Genomic DNA, 21,154 nt, shown 5'->3' on the forward strand with positions numbered 1-21,154 from the left:
AGAAGAGATGCCCACTCTCTCCGCCAAATACGGGAAAGGGGACCAGTTACAGACAATGTAACAGGAGTGAAAAAATACAAGTGTTGAACTGAAGAAAAATCATTCCATGGACCTGTTCAAAGTATTATATGGATGATATAACAAGAGTTCACAGGCTTGCTCAGAATCATGGAGGGGAAAACTGGGGCGAACCCCAGAGGAAAAACCACCTCACAGTCCAATCATCGCATGGACAAGTAAACCAGAGGTTATATCAATTCATATATGTTTTTACGTTGTGAAAACACTACGGTTTACTATAGCTTATAGTCAAAGAACTTAGGCAAACTTAGCTTGCAGCTTGCGAGTTCCGACATGCATGTTTCGGTCCTGCCTCAGGGAACACACAGGAAAAATCTTAAAAGAAACACTCATGCGAAGGAAGATTCCGACAGAGGACTGTTGTCTCACATAGAGAAGCGCGCAACGCGCAGTTTAACAGCTTTGAAAGGGTTTAACAGCTTTGAAACATAATGACGCCAGGAAGCCGGGGTTCCCTCCAAAGATAGGGAGGTCGGCTGTCTGAGTTTCTGCCTGACTGGTGTGCATTGTAGCAGACCAGTGGGTCTGGGAAATGATTCGATCAGGCTACAAACTAGAATTTGCACATCCCCTGTCAGATTAGTTTGTGACCTCTCTTGCAGGGGATTGTGGAAAAAAAAGCATGAAGCATGCAGAGTTTAAGCTACGGTTCAGTGCTTGCTAGATCTTGGAGCAATAGAGCCAGTGCCAAGTGATTATTCAGGCTCAGGCAGATACTCTGTTTACATTATTGTGCCAAAGAAAGGGTCGGCAGATTGGAGACCTAGTCTAGATCTGAAACATGTGAATGTGGCTTTCAAGATTCCTCGGTTCTGGATGATGGCCGTCAAGTCGGTCATTGCGACGGTGTCTCCTGGGGAATTTCTGGCCTCCTTGGATCTTACAAAGATGTACCTACACATCCCCATTTTTTCCAGCGCACCGCAAATTTCTAAGGTTTCCTGTGCTGAGTCAGCATTATCAGTTTTCCAGCTCTGCCATTTGGCCTTGCACCAGCTTCCTGGTTGTTCACCAAAGTGATGGTGGTAATAGCAGCTTCTCTGAGGAAGATGGGGTCGCAAATTCACCTGTATCTGGACGGCTGGTTGATCAGAGTACTCTTGTTGGCAGAGGGGCGTTCTACAGTGGAAAGGGTGCCCTTGGTACTGGGATCTTGGGCTGGATCGTCAACTTCAGAAAGAGCCATCTGGTGCCCACGCACTCCTTAGCATACCTGGGTATTCTGTTAAATGCAGCAGAGGATAGTGTTTACCTTCCCGAATCTCGCAGACAAAAGCGGTGTGCACAGATTTCAGCTCAGTTGAAAAAGTAGGCTCCTTCGGCATGGGACTACTTACAAGTGTTAAGCCACCCTGGATGTGGTCCACTGGGCAAGGGTGCACATGCGTCCTCTTCAACATGCCTTGCTTTCTCTTTGGGCGCCTCACTGAGATGCATTAGAGATGCATCTGCCATGGACATTGGAGGCCATAGCAAGCTTGGCCTGGTAGCTTTGCCCTCAGTTGCTCTGCAAGGGCGTTTAGTTGCAGATTGCCTCCTGGATTGTGGTACCCATGGATGCCAGCCTTCGGGGTTGGGGGATGCTCACTGCGCTTAACGTCCCCTTCAGAGCAGAGGAGTGATCCATCAACAGGCTGGAGCTCGGGGCCATTTGGCGAGCCCTGAGAGTATTATAGACTCATCTGGAGGAGCAAGCTGTTCATGTTTTTTCCAACTATGCAACAGAAGCTCGGCTTCTGTTTCTTTGGGCAGAACGTCATCTCCTGGCACTGACGGTGTCCCACGTGACCAGCATGGAAACTGTTCAAGTGGACTTCCTAATTCATCTGAGTCTGGATCCCAGCGTGTGGACACTGTCGCCTCAGGCATTTCAGAAGATTGCGCGACGTTAGGATCTACCCCACCTCGATCTCATGGCCACAGTGCAAAACAAGGAAGCACCACGCTGCTTCAGCCAAAAATTCGAGCCTGGCAGCACAGGGATGTTCTTCTATACGTCTTCATACCCTGGCCAATGATAGGCAGGGTTCTCCAGAGAATTGGAACTCATCCAGGCTGAGTCATTCTAATGCAGGGATCTCAAAATCCCTCCTTGAGGGCCGCAATCCAGTCGGGTTTTCAGGATTTCCCAATGAATATGCATGAGATCTATGTGCATGCACTGCTTTCAATGCATATTCATTGGGGAAATCCTGAAAACCCGACTGGATTGAGGCCCTCAAGGAGGGATTTTGAGATCCCTGTTCTAGTGGCTCCTGACTGGCCGTGAAAATCCTGCTTCGCGGATCTGATGCAACCTCGAGTAGGGACGTGGTCTGCGTCTGAGCACCTCCATAGACTTTGGGCCCGGTGGCCATGGAAGATCTGAGTCGCTTGGCTCTTGAGCGTGCGGCCTAAGAACGGAAAGGCTATTGGAGCTTGTGATTGGTACGCTTCTCAATTCCAAGAAGTCTGCCACAGTGTCAGATTACACTAAGGTGTGGAGCACCTTCAAACATTGGTGTACCCAGGATCAAGAAGACCCTTTTTGGCTTCTGTGTCGTAGGCAGGGCTGTGGAGTCAGGAGACATTTTTGGGTACCTGGAGTTGTGGGTACCAGAAACTGAGGAGTCTGAGTCGAAGGATTTATTTACCGACTCCACAGCCCTGGTTGCGGGTCCTTGCTTTTCTCGAGACTGGTCTGGATAAGGGCCTCACTGTGGAGTCCTGGTGGCCGGTTTATGTTCTCCGGGTAGCCGGTCCTCGTTGGCGTCACATCCAGATGTGGCTCGGTTGTTAGAAGGGGTTCTTCGGGTCTGGCCGGCTTTTAAGGATTTGTTCCTGGCCTAGGGCTTTAATGGGGTTTTGGCAGGCCTGCCGAAGCTCCTTTTGAGCCTCTTTGCGATGCCTCGCTTCTGGATTTTACGTTCAAGACTGTTTCTCTGGTTGCCATCACTTCTGCCAGTAGGGTTTCTAAACTGCAGGAGTTGTTTTGTAGGGACCTTTTTCTCCGAGTTTCGGAGACGGGAATTTTACTTCAGATCATTCCTTCCTTTTTTGCCTAAAGTGGTGTCAGCGTTGAATGTCTATTAGGAGGTGTGTTTACCTGTTTTTTCAGCCAACAAGTTCCAAACATCAAGATCGTCTCCTGAAAAGGTTGGACTTGCGCAGAGTTCTGCTGCATTACCTGGAGGTCACCAACGATGTTTGCCTTTCTGACCATCTTTGTTCTGACTCAGTCCATTAGGTCCAACTTTCACTTCTAAGGCCACGATCTCCCAGTGGATCCATAGGGCCATTTCCTCCACTTACATTTTGGCGGAAAAACAATCTCCTGTTTCTGTTAAGGCACATTCTACTAGGAGTGTGGTTTCTTCGTGGGCAGAAGCTCAATCTGTTTCTCCTGTGGAGATATACAGGGCAGCGACATTGTCATCTCTTTACACGTTTGCTAAATTTTACATACTGGATGTTGCTGCCAGCTGGGACTCAGCTTTCGGGTCCTCAGTCTTGAAGGCTGGCACAGCAAGCCCACCCTGACACTGGGGGACTGATTTTGTATGTCCCTATGGTCTAAAATATCTCACCTATTGCACTGGAAAAAGAGTTTATGTACTTACCCTGGTAAGATCCTTTCCAGTAGATAGGCGAGACATTCTAGACTCCCCACCCTGTCTTTGCTTTACCTGTTTTCAGGTTTCAGATTGACTTCATTATCACATTTCAGTCTCCTTCGCTGTTAACATCTTGCTTTGTGGAGACTGGTCAGCCCTTAAGGGCTGGGATGTAGTTCTACATAAGTTCACCTTGATCTGGGAGTAGTTCCTGAGATCCTTTGAAGCCTATGTTGGTGGTTACAGGTGCTGTCTAGTTGTTTTGAGCGGAACAATGTTTAGCCTGTCGTTACAGGTGCCTCTGCTTCACAAATGTGAATGTCCTTTCATGCTTGGTTACTGACTGATGGGAGGAGCTAAGCTAGCCCGTGAAGTACCCTAAAGACGGAGTGGAAAACCTGGAATAGTTCTTTTCTGCAGTCCATGTGGGTAAAGGGAAATAACCCTGTAGTCTAGAACAGTGGTTCCCAACCCTGTCCTGGAGGACCACCAGGCCAATCGGGTTTTCAGGATAGCCCTAATGAATATGTATGGAGCAGATTTGCATGCCTCTTACTTCCATTATATGCAAATCTCTCTCATGCATATTCATTAGGGCTAGCCTGAAAACCTAATTGGCCTGGTGGTCCTCCAGGACAGGGTTGGGAACCACTGGTCTAGAATGTTTCATCTATCTACTGGAAAAGATCTTACCAGGGTAGGTACATAACATAACATCGTACTTATAAACCTCATAACTGTAAGTTCAATGCAGTGAACAAAAGATTAAAAATAACATAACATTTTCCTTCTGATTGGACTTTCATAGTAGTGATTTTGTACTTTTGAACTTGGAGATTAGACATCTTTTCATGCTGCTTAGCAAGGGAAGAGGGTGGGAGAATCTAAGACTAATCATCAGAAAAACGAATTCCCAAATACTTCTTTCTGATCTTCCTCCTTTGAGCTTCAGGAATGTTTGAGACAAACATAATTAAGCACCAAAGCTTATATAAGTCACTAATGCCCAGGAGCAGTTGATTCTTGTCTTGCTTTTTAAAGCAGCAGTTCAACATTAATGTCCTAGTGCAATGTGTCTAGTCCTGAATGCTAGGGTCTTGTATCTGAACCATCAAGTTGCTTGCAGAAAATTGTCAATCTGGTCTTGTTTTCCAACTCCACCTCCTTTCCAGGGAGCTGCTCCTGCCCGCTCAGTTTTTCATAGGCTCCACAAAACAACCACCTAAGAAAACTTCAAAAGTTTGCCAAATTAAATGACAGACTCCTAGCTGACAAAGATGCTTCGGAAGACGAATACGCGAAGGCAGGAGTCCTGGCATATGATGCGGCTACAGGAAGTTGCTAGTCAGCTGATGCCAGAGCTTCTCTTCCTGCCCAGTGTGCGAGGTCGCGCCGGCGTTAGCTGACTTGAAATTGCCTGCTGCCGTCGCATATGCCGGGATTCCTGCCTTCGCGTTTCTGGCAGATACGCAAAGGCAGGAGTGCTGGCATACGCGACGGCAGCAGGCAGTTGCCCAGATTGCGAGTTCAGGTACTAGACCGCGGGCTGCAAAATAGCAGCCGGGGGGCTGCAAGTTTAAGACTGTTGCTCTAAAGCAGTGGTCTCAAACTCAAACCCTTTGCGGGGCCACATTTTGGATTTTTAGGTACTTGGAGGGCCGCAGAAAAAATAGTTAATATCTTATTAAAGAAATGACAATTTTGCATGAGGTAAAACTCTTTATAGTTTATAAAACTTTCCTTTAACAGTTAAAAGGAAAGATGTATAAACTATAAAGAGTTTTACCTCATGCAAAATTGTCATTTCTTTAATAAGACATTAACTATTTTTTCTGCGGCCCTCCAAGTACTCTATTTTTTTCTGCAGCACTCACATTTAAAGTTCAATATCTTTTCTTTCTCAAAACTGGCACATTTCAATCACTAAATTGAAAATAAAATCATTTTCCTACCTTTGGTAATTTCATCAGTCTCTGGTTGCACTTTATTCTTCTGACTGTGCATCCAATACTTCTTCCCTTCTTTCAGCCTCCTGTATGCTTCCTCTCCTCCAGACCTCATTCCCTCCCCCAACTTTTTCTTTCTTTCTCTGTCTTTCTCTGATTCCGTGCCCCATTTTTTGCTTTGTTTCTGGTTCCCTGTCCCCCCCTCCTTTCTTCCTTCCTTCCTTCCTTCCTCTGTGCCCCATTTTTTGCTTTTTTTTATGGCTCCCTGTCCCCACCCCACCTTCTTTCTTCCTTCCTTCCTGCCCTCCCCCATGCCACCGCCGCCGCGGAATAGGCTGCTGCCGCTGCTGCTATCGGGAATAGGCCGAGATCTCCCTGCTTCTCTTCTGTACGGGGCTGACCAACTCTCGCTGCCCAACGTCAATTCTAACGTCAGATAGGACGTTCCGGGCAGCCAGGCAGCGATTGGCTAGCCAGAACGTCCTCTCGACGTCAGAATTGACGTCGGGCCGTGAGAGTTGGTCGGCCCCGCAGGGGAGAGATCAAAGAACACGGTGCCGGCCTGATCCCCGATGGCAGCAGTAAGAAGGGAAGGGAAGCAGGTTGGGCACCACTGCTCTAGACGAGCCGCGAGCCGCACTCTAGGGAGAACAGTGGACCGCTCCCCCCTTGGTACGCCACTGGAGCAGCAGCGTGTCTGGCCGGCTCGTTCGTTCAAAGCTGCAGGTGGGGGCTCCTTGCGAGATCCGTGCCTGCGTCTGAAGCCTCTCTGATGTTATGACATCAGAGAGGCTTCCGATGCAGGAGTGGATAGCGCAAGGAGCCCGCGACTTTGAACGAACGAGCCGGCTGCTGCTCCAAAAGGAAGAGAATGATCGCCTCCAGACCGTGGGCCGCAAATAAAACCTGGAGAGCCACATGCGGCCCGCAGGCCGCGTGTTTGAGACCGCTGCTCTAAAGCTACGTTAAGCAGTCTTTCTTTTCATGGGCAGATGTTCTTTGGCAAGAGCCTAGATGACCTGGTGGCCAGTGTGATAGTTGCCCCAAGTCCTTACCGGACAGCAGATCCCAGATGGCCAAGAGTTTAGGTCGGGGCAATTTTTGAGGCTCCCAAAAATCTCAATACATATTCAGGAAGCCAACTGTCCCAAAGATCCTTTCAGAGATCGAAGCAGGAGAGAGCAAGCCTCTAGCTCTCGCCCCTTACCAGCCACTAAGAAAGCACAATGACGCCAGGCCAAAGGTTGAGCTCCCTCAGATAGGAGGCAGACTGTCTGCCTTTTTGGTCGGTCTGGTCTCAGATTGATGCAAATCACTAGGTTCTAGACTTAATCCAGGAAGGGTATGAAGTTGACTTTTGTGCTCCCCTGCCAGACCGCTTTCTAATGGCTTCAGCTGACTGGTTGGAGACTGCCCTCAAAGTTCAGGCTAAAGGCTACTGGTTCTTCAGACCATAGAGTCTGTTCAGATGCAGACTTACGATCAGTCAGATACTTTATATACTTAGTTGTACCAAAGAGAGGATCAGACAACTGCAAACCAATTCTAGAACTCTTTGGTCAGTGTGGCTCTGAAGATACTGTACTTCTAAATGGAGACTGGTCGGTCATAGCGGCAATGGCACGGGGGTAATTTCTCACCTTGATCTGACTGAAGCCTATCTTACCATTCTCATTTTGCTGGCCCACAGGCAGTACTTGTGATTTCATGTGCTGGAGCAGCATTTTCAGTTCCCCATGCTCCCCTTTGGCTTGGCCACGGCACCTTTACATGTTTGCAGATCATGCGATTAGCTACGAGCTCTATACATATTTGGTGCTGGTTGCACAAGTTTGATTGTTATGTTAGTTTTCAGTGTTTGTTATAGAGCAGAACATAATTGTAGTGTTGGGATTGTCTTTTTCCCCATTTTCCTCCTTCCTGTTACGTCTTCTATTACAGTTCTACTTGATTGCTTTTGTATAAACTTGAGGGGCAGGAGCAGCTCCTTGGGAAGGAGCTGAAAAACATGATTGACAGTTTTTTGCAAGCAACTTGCTGGTTCAGATACCAGATCCTAGTGTTCAGGACCACTGACATCTACAAGAAAGTATATTACTGAGGTAAGAACCTAAGCCAGGTTTTGGCCAGGTACTAGTGACCTGGATTGGCCACCGTGAGAACAGGCTACCGGACTTGATGGACCATTGGTCTGACCCAGTAAGGCTATTTTTATGTTCTTAAGCCCAGATGCACTAAAGTCAGTGATTGTCTAACAATCGTCGCTAAACCAGTTTTGACTAGTTTAGCGACGATTAGATTTGTGGAACTGATGCACAAAACTCACTGTGTGGTTTTGTGCAAAATTGCTCATTCTCTTATCCGGCCATGCAAATGAGGTTATTAATATTGAAATGCCATGTAAACTAGCAGAACGATTGGTGCTAACATGCTGGCTTCCTGATGCACAAAAAGTGATCGCTTTTAGCAATCCGAAAAAAAGCGACTGGTCAAGACGGTCGCTTACCTGTCCTACCAATAGTTCAGCCCTGAAATTAATATATTTATAACATACCATAATTTTTTTTTTTTTTTTTTTTAATTTATTTATTAATGCTTTGCGTGTGTTACACATGTACAATATCTGCCCCATTTAAAAAAAAAAAAAAGCCGGGCTGTTCCCGTGACAGCAACGCACCCAGAGAGACAGGAGGGATGTCCACTCCCTCCTACCTCACCAACTCAGTTGTGCATCTGGGCCACCTAGACCCCATCCCTTGACACTCCTCCTCCACCCTATACGAAGACCTTCCCACCAACAAGACCCCCAAAGACAGCCCTGGTGGGCTGAAGGAGTCGGCTCAGAACCTCTAAGCTAAAGCAAACCTCCAGTCCTTCCCCCGTACCTATTATAGAAGCCAGCAAGAGGGATGTCCACTCCTTGCCAGGAAGCCCACCTCTTTGAAGCGACGGGCCTTCCCATTCCTGGTGCACTGGGGAGTGGTCTAAGGCCCTGATTGGCCTGGAGACCTTAAGCCCGCCCTATGGGAGGGGCCTAAGGTACCAAGGCCAATCAGTCTTAGGCCCTTCCCCGATTCATCTCGAGATGCACTGGGAAGGGGAAGGCTCGCCATTTCGAAGAGGCAGGCCTGCTAGCAAGAGGGAATGGGCATCCCTCTTGTCAGCTTCTACAATGAGGGACTAGAGCAGTGGTCTCAAACTCAAACCCTTTGCAGGGCCACGTTTTGGATTTGAAGTTACTTGGAGGGCCACAGAAAAAATAGCTGTCTTATTAAAAAATGACAATTTTACATGAGGTAAAACTCTTTATATTTTATAAATCTTCCCTTTCTGTTAAAGGAAAGATTTATAAACTATAAAGAGTTTTACCTCATGCAAAATTGTAATCTATAATAATAAAACTCTAGAGCGCGCATGCGCTGTTCAAACTTCGTGATTCCTGGCGCCCTGAGGTGTTCTTCTGTGCCAGTCCTCACGGCGCCAGCAACTCCTCCCTCCTGGCTCAATCGTCCTCCCAAGGCGAGAAGGACAAAAGTTTCATCTCCACAGGGGGATTCGGTGCTCGCGATGCGCTGCATCTTCCCGCCTCAGCCTCTCAGCTGGCGTGAGCGCTGTGGCGCGGCCAAGTACACCGCTTAGTAAACAAATAAAAGGGCTTCGCCGCCGTAACCAGGCTCCGCGCGGACAAATGAGTTAACGCTGCCCACGCGCCACCCCCTGATGTCCCTGCCTAAAATGGCGGAGGGCTCGAATCTCTGGTCGATCGCCGAGCCGTCGATTTCTCGCCAGAGGGCAGGGTGACTGCTTGGGAGGAGGCAGGAAGGCGGCCAAGGGCGGCAAGTGGCAGCGGACCGGGGGGAGGAAGTATCGCCAGCAGATAGGCTAGGCTTGGGCGCAGGAGGGACGCAGGCAGGCTGGCTTCAGGGGAGGGATGGGACAAAGGCTGAAAGACAGTAAGGGGGACATAGGGAGGAAGGAAGGAGAGAGAGGCAGAGAAGGGGTGGGGGTTGTAAGCAGAAGAAACACAGAAAGGTCTGGACCAAAGGGGAAAGACAGGAGGAAGATGCTGGACTATGAGAGGTGCAGACGGGGGGAGGGGGAGACCCTGAGGAAGAACAGAGAGATGGAAGATCATAACAGAGGAGAAAGAGAGAGACAAAGAAAAAACCCCAGACAGACAGACATCTCTAGCACCCGTTAATGTAACGGGCTTAAAGACTAGTTTATTTAATAAGACCTTAACTATTTTTTTTCTGCGGCCCTCCAAGTACCCTATTTTTTCTGCAGCCCTCACAGTTAGTTTAGCATCTTAGCATCTTTCTTTTCTCAAAACTGACACATTTCAATCACTATATTATAAATAAAATCATTTCCCCTACCTTTGTTGTTTGCTGACTTCATTTTTCCGTGCTTTTAGCTATGTTTCCAGGGCCTTCTTGTCCACTGACATTTCTCTCCGTCTTCACTTTCTGCCTTGCATCCATCTTTAAGAAATTGCAGGGAAACTTCCGATTGAAAACAGAAGGAAGTCAGAAAGTGCTTGTATCAAAAAGTAAACTGACCTCACTTAAAACCTGTCTATGGAGATTGATCAAAAATTTGGAAGTTGCTCAGAGACGTGAAACTCTTCAGGGAAGGTATATACCTCCCCAGTATGGGTACAGAGTTTACCTTCCAGTCATTGCAGCTTTTTCAATAATGATCACGCTCCAAGCCAGGGAAATTTAAAGAATATATCGCAGTCTTTTTTAAAACTATTTCAAAAATGATGGCATTCTTTGTTTGTATGTTTCATGAAAGCAAACATCACTTGAAATAGGTGACTTATAATGCTATTACTTAGCTATTACTTAATAATCAATTTTTCCATTCTTCTGCTTTCTTCTCAAAATCTACATTTCCATGTCTTCCTTTCCCTTCCAATCTCTCTCTCCTTCCCTCCCTATTTCCATGGTCTGACATCTCCCTCCCTCCTTCCTTCCTTCCTTTCCCCTGGTCTGGCATCTGTCTCCTTCCCTTATCCCATGCCCTGGCATTTCTCCCTCCCCCTCCATGGTCTGATTATCTCCTCCCATGGACTTTGCATCTCTCATTCCTCTCCCTTGTCTTCCTTCTCCATCCTTCCCTCTCTCTCCCCAATTGGATGCAGCATTTCTCTTCTCCCTCCACTTCCCTGTGCAGCAGCAGCATTTCCCTCCCTCGTTTCTGGCTGGCTCTCTTGCCAAAGTCATTTTTTAGTTCAAAGCTGCAGGCGGCAGTGGCTCCTCGCGCGATCCGCGCCTGCTTAGAAGCCTTCTCTCTCTTTTTTTTTTTAATCTATTTATACAATTTCATATTATTTACTAAGCATAGAGATCTTGTACAGAAAAGTGCGATCAAAAACCAAATTAACTTAATTTTCCAAAATTGAAAAACACATATCTAAACTTAGGAATAAAAAAAACAGACAAACATAAACTACTCATTTGTGAGAGGAGCCACCGTGGTGGCTTTGACCTGAAAAATAACTTCGGCAAGGGAGCTAGCCTTCAGAGGGGCTTCCAACACAGCCCCGGATGTACAAGGCACTGCCACCGCCGCCCGCAGCTTTGAACTGAAGAATAACTTCAGTAAGGGAGCTGGCCAGGCCGCGGGCCGCAGAATAGTACCTGGGGGCCACGAGTTTGAGACCACTGGGGGAGTTCTTAGCTGACTCCCCCCTGCCCACCAGGGCTATCTTTTGGGGTCTTGGTAGTAGTAGTGTTTGGGGGGGGGGGTCCAGGTTGCCTGGATGCACAATGGAGTTGGCAACCCTTCTGTCTCTGGGTGCATTGCTGTCGAGAGGGGGGGGGACAACCCTTTTTCTTTTTTTTAAATTGGGGCAGATATTGTTTGTGGGTCACACACACATCTGTGCCCATTTAAAAAAAGAAAAAAAGGTTTCCTGCCCCAAACAGCTGAGTGGCAGGAGTCTGCCTCAGGGCTTTCCCTGCCAGCTCTGTGCATTTGTGAAAGTTGCTCTCAGCGATTCATTGGCGGGATTGGACAAGGATTATGACAAAATTCCGCTCAAATCATTTGCATGCAAACTTGTTTGAGCACCATTTGCTCTTTTGGAATTAGCCAAAAATCAGACCAATGCTTTTTTAGTGCATCTAGGCCCAAATTTTTCTTTAATAAGAAATATATAACTGTTAAAGAAGTTTTGTGTTTGAAAGCCATTTTCTGTTACAAGATTATTTGCAACCTAATGAATATTAAGTTTTCTCCAAGTCCTATCGCGTTCCTATTGTTATAAATAGCACTTTTTGATTAGGGTATAACTGTTTTGCCATTGGGATTACTTAATGTGCAGAGTGATGTGTTTTAGCCCAACTGCTGCTTTAAACCATGCTTAAGACAGCTTTTAAACATTTTTATTTTTTGTAACTTTTCACTGCTCTTCTGATGGCTTTACTGCAAACTTAAGAGCACTGGTTGCTCTGCTGGTTCATTTGCAGTAGCTTTTTGGTAAATCTTCTAGAATGAATCGCACTGGACATTTTATGTAAATCGGATCTCTGAATGTCGGTTAAACTATGCTGAGTTTGCAAATGTTTCACTTACCCATGAAAACAAGTGATCTAATGATTTTTTTTTTTTTATTGATTTAAAAAGTTCCAGTAAACTTGCATAAGGAAAACTTGTAAACATATGTAAAATTTTCAGCTTTTTGGGTATTGTGTTAATTTCCAAGTAATAAAAAGTTGAATTAAATATAATTCCTAGGTAATGCTCATTTTAAATTATACATTGCTCTGGTCGTGTGCTGCATCAACTATGTTTTGATCAAAGAAAATGTAGCACAATGCAGTTCATTTAAAGTGTACATAAAAGCAATTAAATTTTGTTTTGACTTTTGCTGCTTTTTAAATGCTTGTCCATTTGTGTTCAGTACACTTAAATGATATTTAACAAGAAAGATTTTGTTTTGATGCTTGTAGTGTCAAGGAATATAAAATCTGTTCAGTCTAATTTGGTTCTCTGGTTTTCCATGCTGCAGATATTTTAGGATGTTATCTGTAGACTGCCTCTCTTTGCTTGGAACCTTATTGAATTTTATTTTTCTCTGAAGTTATTCCTTATCGACTTTGGTTTGGCCAAAAAATATCGGGACAACAGGACAAGGCAACACATACCATACAGAGAAGACAAAAACTTGACGGGCACAGCTCGATATGCCAGCATTAATGCGCACCTTGGCATTGAGCAGAGGTGAGACCAAGGAAGCATTTTCAGGCATGTTTGCTTATGATACCGTAAAGTTTCACAAGGTTTCCAAAGTCTGTAATTGTTTCTGTATTAACTTAGACATTGCATGATAAAGAATTAGTGATGGTGGTTCATCTTTCTAATGAGCATTCTAGTGCAGTAGGTGTGTCATTCTGGATGGAGAGAGATTCTCCTCAAACTTGCAAGCCACGCAGAAGGAATCCACTCCAGTTTTTCAACACCACTTCCTTCACTCCTGTGCTCTGCTGTCCCTTTAATTTTTCCTTATATGTACGAGCTAGAAAGTGTCTTTCTGATCTGCTCTGTTTCTTTCATTTATTTCTTCAGTCTTCTCTTTCACAGTTTTTGGCGGCTTTCAGTGCTCCAAGCTCCCCAAATCAGGGGAAAGCTCTCTCTGGTACCTGTTGGCTAATCTGCACAAACTTTTGTGGTACTTGGGGGTCTTGTCCCATAAAAGCTTTGCTCACCTACGGTGTCGCAGGAGCTTGAGCGCAGGCTGTTGGGCATCCTTAGGGGGCTTGGCTTGGCTTTTCAGGGTAACGGCAGTGTTTCGCCTCCCCCCCAATATTGTGTCTGCGGGTTCGTGGGGGTTGAGGATCAGACTTAAGTCAAACTGCCAGCCTGAAGTTTTCAGCATTGGAGGACAGTTCCATTAAGACAGTTGTTTTTGTTTTTTTATGGGGCAGATATTTTGCGCGTGTAACAGTGTCTGTGCCATAATTAAAAAAAGAAGAAAACAGGCAGACCCGTCTGTAGATCACTTAAAACCCTTGCATTTTTTTTGTACATAACCAAGCAATGTTAGTGCATCAATTGCTTGGCTAATTTGCATGGGGTTCTAGCTAATTTGCATGGCAAGATTGAAAAATGGGCAGTCAAGGGGAAAAACACCCGAGCTATTTTATGCATCGGATCAGCAAATGTGATTGTTGCTAAAACTGTCAAAACAGGTTTAGTGACTATCGCTGGCTTTAGTGAATCTGGGCCCAAATAGAATGGGTATAAATGAGGGGTTGAGGGCATTCTAGTAATCCAAGAAACTGTAGTCTTCTGGATTCAACGTTAGCTGATACTCCTGTAACCATTTTGATACTTACATGAACAGTTTTACAAGGGAAACAAATAGAGATTACTGTTTGATGTAATGAATGATACAGATGTCATCTGTAAAAATAGGTACTCATCCTTAAGGATTGCATTAAAGCAGCAAGAGGGCTCATGAAAATGTTAGAAAATTGGAGAGAGAATGGAGCCTTGAGGGGACTCCACAAGATAGAATTGGAGCAGTATTGGGCTTGGTCCTGGAGTGCCCCCTTGCCAGTCAGATTTTCAGGATAATCAGAATGAAAATGTATGAATGATATTTTCATATAATGGGGAGAATGGAATAGAAAACAAATTAAATAAATAAATAGAAGCAGTGTATGCATGTTCATTGTGGATGTCCCGAGGACCTGACTGGCAGAGTCCCTGACTGCTCCAGGACCGAATTGAGAGACCCTGAGATATAGAGTATTGGACATGGAGACATAGCCCACAAATACCAAATACAGAGTCACTCCTTTGCAGATGACATCAAGCTATATCTACCACTTGCAGAAAACTCCTAAACTACCTCTCTGAAATAAAAAACAAAACAAAACTGGGTGTCCAAAAAATTGCAGCTAAATTAATACCTCCAAAACAGAACACACATGGATCCGCAACCACACCCACCCTTCCTTCCTCTGGAATTCAACTACCATACCTGCAAAGGACCAAGTATGCAGCCTAGGAATATTCCTTGACTTCAGCCTATCGCTTTCCAATCATATCTCTCAGGTGGTATCTTCCTCATTCTACTACCTAAAACAACTCCAAAAAATAAGGGATTACTTTTCTGAGTGACGCCACCCAACTACTCTTTCTTCATCTTCTCATGCATGGATTACTGCAATACACTATTCATTGGAATCACAGCAAAGAACATAAAACTTCTTCTTCAGCGTGTACAGAACACAGCAATCAGGTTTCTGAAAAACCTCCTTCCCTGTGACCCTGTCTCCCAGGCTGTATCATCAGCCCACTAGCTGTCCATAGCCAAACATTGTGTCTCTAAGAGCCTGACTCTAGCGTTCAAATCATTGTACAACATGGTACCAGGCTACATGACAACCAAGCTTCCTCCATACGTGCCAAACAGGCTGCTCTGCTCCCAGGATGAAACCTGCCTCAAAACATCCCCTAGTCATGTCGTTCAACTGCAAACCACCAAACAACGTTCCTACTCCCACTTCATACCAAGCTACTAGAATCAACTGCCTTCACAAATCAGATCAGAGACTCCTGAACTTTAGGAAAGTAATAAAACTTACCTCTTTACCTAACTCAACTGTCATGGCTGGATTACAAAGAAATGTATATTGGTATTTGATTCTCGGTATGTCGAGTTAGGAGAAGACTTGTATTGCAATTCTTGTACTGTAGCTATGGCATTGTAACCCATTAACTGTATATTTGAGATATTGATATTTGATCCTCGGTATGTATTGAATAAGGAAACTTGTATTGATAAAACTTGTACTATATGGCAAATTGTAACCCGTCAACTGTATATTGTGTGTTAACCTGTAACCCATTCTGAGCTCATTAAATGGGATAGAAAATTAAATTTTAAAAAATTTCTTCTCCCAGATCCAGCTACTTTGAGCTGAGGCAGGCTGTAGCGCAACCACAGCACAGTTTACAGTGAGTAAGTCTGTTAGTCTATGGAGAAAATATGGGGGGAGGTTTGTCTGAAAATTATGATTTAAAAGGTTTCTGCCCCTTCCTATAGTGTTCCCCCACCTCTAAAATCTTTTTTTCTTCTGATTTTTTGTTTAAAGTAGTGTTTGGGATGTTTTTTTAGCACTACAATGCTGCCAAATTGGATTTCCAGGGCTTTTTTCAAAATTCTCCAGAACCTTCAAGCCTCCTTGTTTTGCTCCAAATTTGTGCTAGATGGAAGCCAGAAGAGTACCCTTGCGCAATGTGCACGTAATGGGGATGTGGGAGCTTCAGTCTTAGCTTCCCTTTGTGTCTCTAGGGCTAAGGAGACGCTGGATGGCCCGTCTGTTAGGAGAATGTTCCAGAGCTCCAGAAGATTTTTTTTTTTTCTTCAAGTTTTTAATAAAAATTTGATACTATTGCTTATCAAATCTAAGCGATTTACAATTAAAATAGGGGAGAGGACAAACAAAAAATTTCCATTAAAAAAAATGTAAACAATACTATAAACAAACAAACATGAAACAAGGTATTTGGGTAGAAATGCAATTTAAGATAAGAAAGAGGAACAATTAAGGGGAAAAACAAAAGGGGTTGGGTTGCAAAAGATCAATAGTAAAAAAAAAGAGGGGAATTCTAAAAGCTTGATAGAAGAAACTAAGCTTAAGGCTTGAATTCTTCCTTAAATAGGTCATGTAAGTGTTTGTCTTTTGAATAGTGATTTTCCTAAAGAGCCAGCTTATTCTGTCCCAATACCCAGAGGGAATCTTCAACATGGCAGAACATTGTCGTATCTTCCTGAGGCACACAGACAGAAGCTTTGTACGAACTAGTTGGCCAAGCCGGTTCCTTTGCATGGCACTACCTCCAAATGCTAGACTTCAAGGCAGCCATGATAGACATGGTCCCAAGGGCAAAGGCTCATGTTTGTCCTCTCCAGAATGCTCAGTTGTGTTTGCCACAATTGGATTCTCTGCCATGGTCTTGGGAATCCTGTGCCAGTATGGACTGGTGATTCTGCCCACAGGTGTTATCAAGGGGCATACCTCTCGAGATAGCTTCAGTAATTGTGACAATAGATGCCAGCCTGTTCGGCTGGGGGACTCGCTGCAATGGATACCCAATCCAGGCACCTTAGTCAGCCTCCCAAAGGAAGTGGGGATTGGGGAATTTGGGATGTGATGTACTGCTTGGATAAGGTGTATTAAACAGTTGGGCAGACTAGATGGGCCATTTGGCCTTTATCTGCCATCATGTTTCTAAGTACTCGAGCATTTTTTCCCCTCTGTCCAATATACTTGGGGCAGTAGAGGATTAAGTGACTTGTCTTGGGTCACAAGGAACAGTGCAAGGTTTGAACCCATAATCGCAGGGTGCTGAGGCTGTATCTTAACCACTATGCCACATTCTCCTCAGAGCTTTGAGCCATTCAGTGGGTGTTGGAGAAGAGTCTGGAGGGACAAGCAGTCAGAGGACTTCTCAGACAATGCTACTGCAGTGACATATCTGTTGCCAGGGAGGCACCAAGAATGCATAGCTGAGTCTGGAGGCCTATTCACTGTTCTGGTGGGCAGAGTTTCATCCTCTGGATCTTTCAGCAGCGCATGTAGCAGGAGTGGACAGTGTCCAGACTGATTTCTTCAGCAGACATACTGGATCTGGGAGAATGGGTGCTGCCTGCCACAGCCTTCCAATCTATGAGCCCAAATCCACCATAGTATACTCTGAAGGTGCTAAGGTTGAGGAAGAAAACACATGAGAAGTGCAAAGAAACCCAAACGAGGACAATGTATTGATGAGTAGGTACTGATTTACCATGTTAAAAGCTGCAGATCAAGGAGAATGAGGATGGAGTTAGAGGCCTTTGGATTTGGCCAGGAACAAGTCACTGGAGACTTTAGTAAGGGAAGACAGCAGTGGTGAACAAGTATCTTGATTAAGGAGAGGAGAGAGATCGGGGCGCTAGTTGGAAGGACAGGTAGAGTTCAGTGAGAGTTTATTGAGTGGTGTGACGACTGCATGTTAGTTGCAATGGAGAGTGATAGGTTGAGGATATAGCAGATAGTGGATAACAGTAAGAGAGAGATTGGTAAGTAGTTGGGTAGAGTTGGGATCAGAGAAACAGGTGGTGAGTTTGGAGGAGGAAAAAAAATGTACAGTTTCCTTAGTGATTTCATGAAAGGAAGATAAGTGGCAAGGGCCTGGGTGTTGGTAGAGTGAGCTGGAAGAGGTGACTCTGTTGAGAACACAAGATTAATTTTGTGAACCTTGTCATAGAAATACTTAGCCATTGTCTAGGCGGGTTGTGGTGGTGGTGGTGGGAGACCTCAAGTAAGGAGTTCAGTGTGGTAAAGAGCCAAGAGAGTTAGGCTGGTGTAGTAGTCTTGTTTGGCAAGTGAGAGAGCAGACTGGAAAGAGGTCAAGAGGAATTTAATTCAGCATGAGAATGGGATTTGAGCTAGGGTTGGAGTTTGGCGCACCTTACAGAGCTTGGGGTGGGGGGAATGATTGTATTTAGAACAGAGGAGAGAGTGGTGTTTATAAGAAAGCCTTGTTTACAGACTTGTAAAAAGGAGGGGGTGAAACAGTGGTGGAGAGAGTGCAGGGGTTGATGGCCTGAAGATCTGTAAATGTACAGGGGGAGATTGGCTTGGGGGGGAGGAGGTGATGGGTTGTGAAAGTTAGCATATGATCGCAGGGGAAGGACTGCAGTGGAGAAATTTGTGATAAAACAGTTGGAGAAGAAAAGATCAAGTCAGTGGTAGTTCTGGTGGGTAGGGGTGGTGAAGTACAGCTGAAGATCGAATGAGGATGTTAGGACTAGAAGCATAAGTCGGAGGTGTTGTTAGTGTGAATGTTGAAATTCCCAAGAATGAGAGAGGGAGATAAATGTTCAAAAAAAGAAGGAAAGTCAGGGGTTGAAATCAGTGAGAAAGGAAGAGGAGGTCTTATCAGGAGATTGGTAAATGACAGGTATGTGGATGTGCAGAGGAGCAAATAGACGGATGGAGTGAACTTCAAAGGAAGAGAAGCGGTGAGATGAGGTGAAAAAATGGATTGAAATCTACAAGATGATGAGAGTAGCAGCCCAACACCACCTCCATGACCAACCGGGCAAAGCGTATGGGAGAGCAGGTAACCTCTGACAGGATGGCAACTGAAGTTAGTCGTCAGGGCAAATCCAGGTCTCAGTGCACGCAGTTAGAGAGATTGAGAGATGAAGAGGTGGATATAGGCAAGCTTGTTGGAGACCGAACAGGCATTCTACAGGGCACCTGAGAAGGGGAGGGACAAATAAGATTGGTGCCATTGTGGTGTGGCCCACAAGAGTAGAGAAGGAGTTGGTTGGGAGGACCAGGGTTAGTCTTAATATCACCAACAGAGCAAAAGGAGCACAGGAAATACCTTTGCTTTTGAGTGAGGATGTGCCACTTCCAGTACAAGGTAATACCATTTGGTCTGGCATCAGCACAGTGTGTTCACAAAATGCTTAGTAGTAGTAGCTGTAACCCTCCACTTGTGTGACTTTAATGTGTTCCCTTACCTAGATGACTGGTTAATCAAAGCTTCATCACAGCAACAAGCTCACCAGGCCATCTGTTCCACAATTTATTTCTTGGAACTTCTGGGTTTTGTAGTCAACTACAAGAAATCCCCATCTTTAACCCATTGAAGTTCATTGGAGCCACCGGAGTGCTTTCCCCAATAGATACAAGTGAACTTGGACCTTCATTGTCATCCATTTGAACCACTCTTTGATGTCATCCCTCAAGCATCTCACTTGGAAATTAGTCTTTCTAATAACTCACATCTGTACACCGGGTCAATGAATTTCAAGCGCTTCTATTGGATCCAACCTATACAACACTTACCACAATAGGATGATTCTCACCCATCCGAAGTTCCTCCCAAAAGTTGTCTTGGAATTTAATCTGAACCAGTCCATAGTTTATCCGTCTTCTTTCCAAGATCACATTCTTATCCTGGTGAAGCAGCACTCCACACATTGGATTGTAAACGTGTTCTAACTTTGGATCAAACCAAGCCTCACAGAACTTCCACTCAACTGTTCTTGTCATTTGATCCTAACAGATTTCCTGTCACCAAGAGTATCATCTCCACTTGGCTGGCGAACTTTATCTTCTTTTGCTATGCTTGGGCTGGGCTGACATTTGAAGGCCATGTCACTGCACATAAGGTTCAAGCAATGGCAACTTCAGTAGCTCATCTATGTTCCACACCCATTGAGGACATCTGTAAAACAGCAACCTGGTCCTCAATTCATACCTTCACATCATGTTATTGTTTGGAGCAGTTTTTCAACCTTTTTTGGGCAAAGGCACACTTGTTTCATGAAAAAAATCACGAGGCACACCACCATTAGAAAATGTTAAAAAATTTAACTCTGTGCCTATATTGACTATATATAAAGTAATTCTCTTGAATAGGAATCAAATAAACACAAAGAAAGTATTTTATAATTACTTTATTATGAAATATTAAGTAAACAGAATAGTGAAAAATTATAAAATACTTTATTCAGTGCGAAACCTGGGCCTGTTTGGCTGAACACAAAGCTGATATTCTGGCTGGAATCGAAGAAAGACACACACGTAGCTCTTCGTCAACAGCCGTTCCCTTCACCGCCCCGTCACTATCACTGCCATCCCTTTCACCGCCCCGTCACCGTCCCCGCTGCATCCATATAAGCCTTAGTACTGTAATATTTAGGTTATTCCTTTTTTATAAATCAAAGTTCCTGCTGCTGAACTAGAGAAAGATGTTCAGCTGGCAGGGCTTTGTTTATAAATTTTTATCAACACAGCTAATATACTATTTTATCCTAAAGCAAAAAATAAATAAATAAATATAATTTTTTTTTCTACCTTTGTTGTCTGGTTTCTGCTTTCCACATCTTCTCATTCAATTCCTTCCATCCACTGTGTGTCTTCTCTCTACGTCTTCCATTTGCTGTTACTGTGCCTCTCCCTTCACCCCCCCCCCAATTGGTCTAGCACCCATCTTCTTCCCTCCGCTCCCCCATAGTCTGGCATCTGTCTTCTTCCCACTCTGTCTTCCACATTTCCCTTCGGGGTCTGTTCCTCTCCACCCTCCTTCAATGTCTGTCCTATTCCTTTCCACCACCACCCTTCCCTCCCTCCTTTACCATCTGTTCCTTTCTACTACCCTTCAGCTCCTCTCACATGGCTTATCTATCTACCTTCCTCCCTCTTATTTTCATGGCACGTTACAATGTAATTTGTGCAAGCCACTGGAGCCTGCGAGCTCGGTCCCTGTCCCATCCCCACAAACCATCTCGCTTCTGTGCTCCTATTTTCTCCATTTCTAATATCTCCCCTATGTATCTGTCATTGCCCCCCCCCCTGTGTCCATATACCATCCCCATGGCATGTCCCCTTTATGTCTCTGTCCCTATGCCCCATGCACATAATTTCCTCTCTTTCTGTTACCTTCCTGTGTCCAGATTTCCCCTATCTTCCTCTTCCATACCAGTGTGTCTCTTCTTTTCAACCCCAT

General features: G+C 45.0%; 1 protein-coding gene across 4 annotated transcripts in view; it reads left to right on the forward strand.

Annotated features, from left to right (window-relative positions):
- CSNK1A1 (casein kinase 1 alpha 1) overlaps positions 1-21,154 on the forward strand; it is a 108,399-nt gene that overhangs the window by 49,915 nt on the left and 37,330 nt on the right. For all 4 annotated transcript variants that reach the window (XM_033927518.1, XM_033927519.1, XM_033927520.1 and 1 more), the window contains one exon: positions 12,714-12,853. In XM_033927518.1, coding sequence (XP_033783409.1) covers positions 12,714-12,853 — 140 coding nt within the window. The remainder of the gene's footprint in view (positions 1-12,713; positions 12,854-21,154) is intronic.

The sequence above is a fragment of the Geotrypetes seraphini genome, chromosome 18 (assembly GCF_902459505.1).
Source record: "Geotrypetes seraphini chromosome 18, aGeoSer1.1, whole genome shotgun sequence".
Taxonomy (NCBI): domain Eukaryota; kingdom Metazoa; phylum Chordata; class Amphibia; order Gymnophiona; family Dermophiidae; genus Geotrypetes; species Geotrypetes seraphini.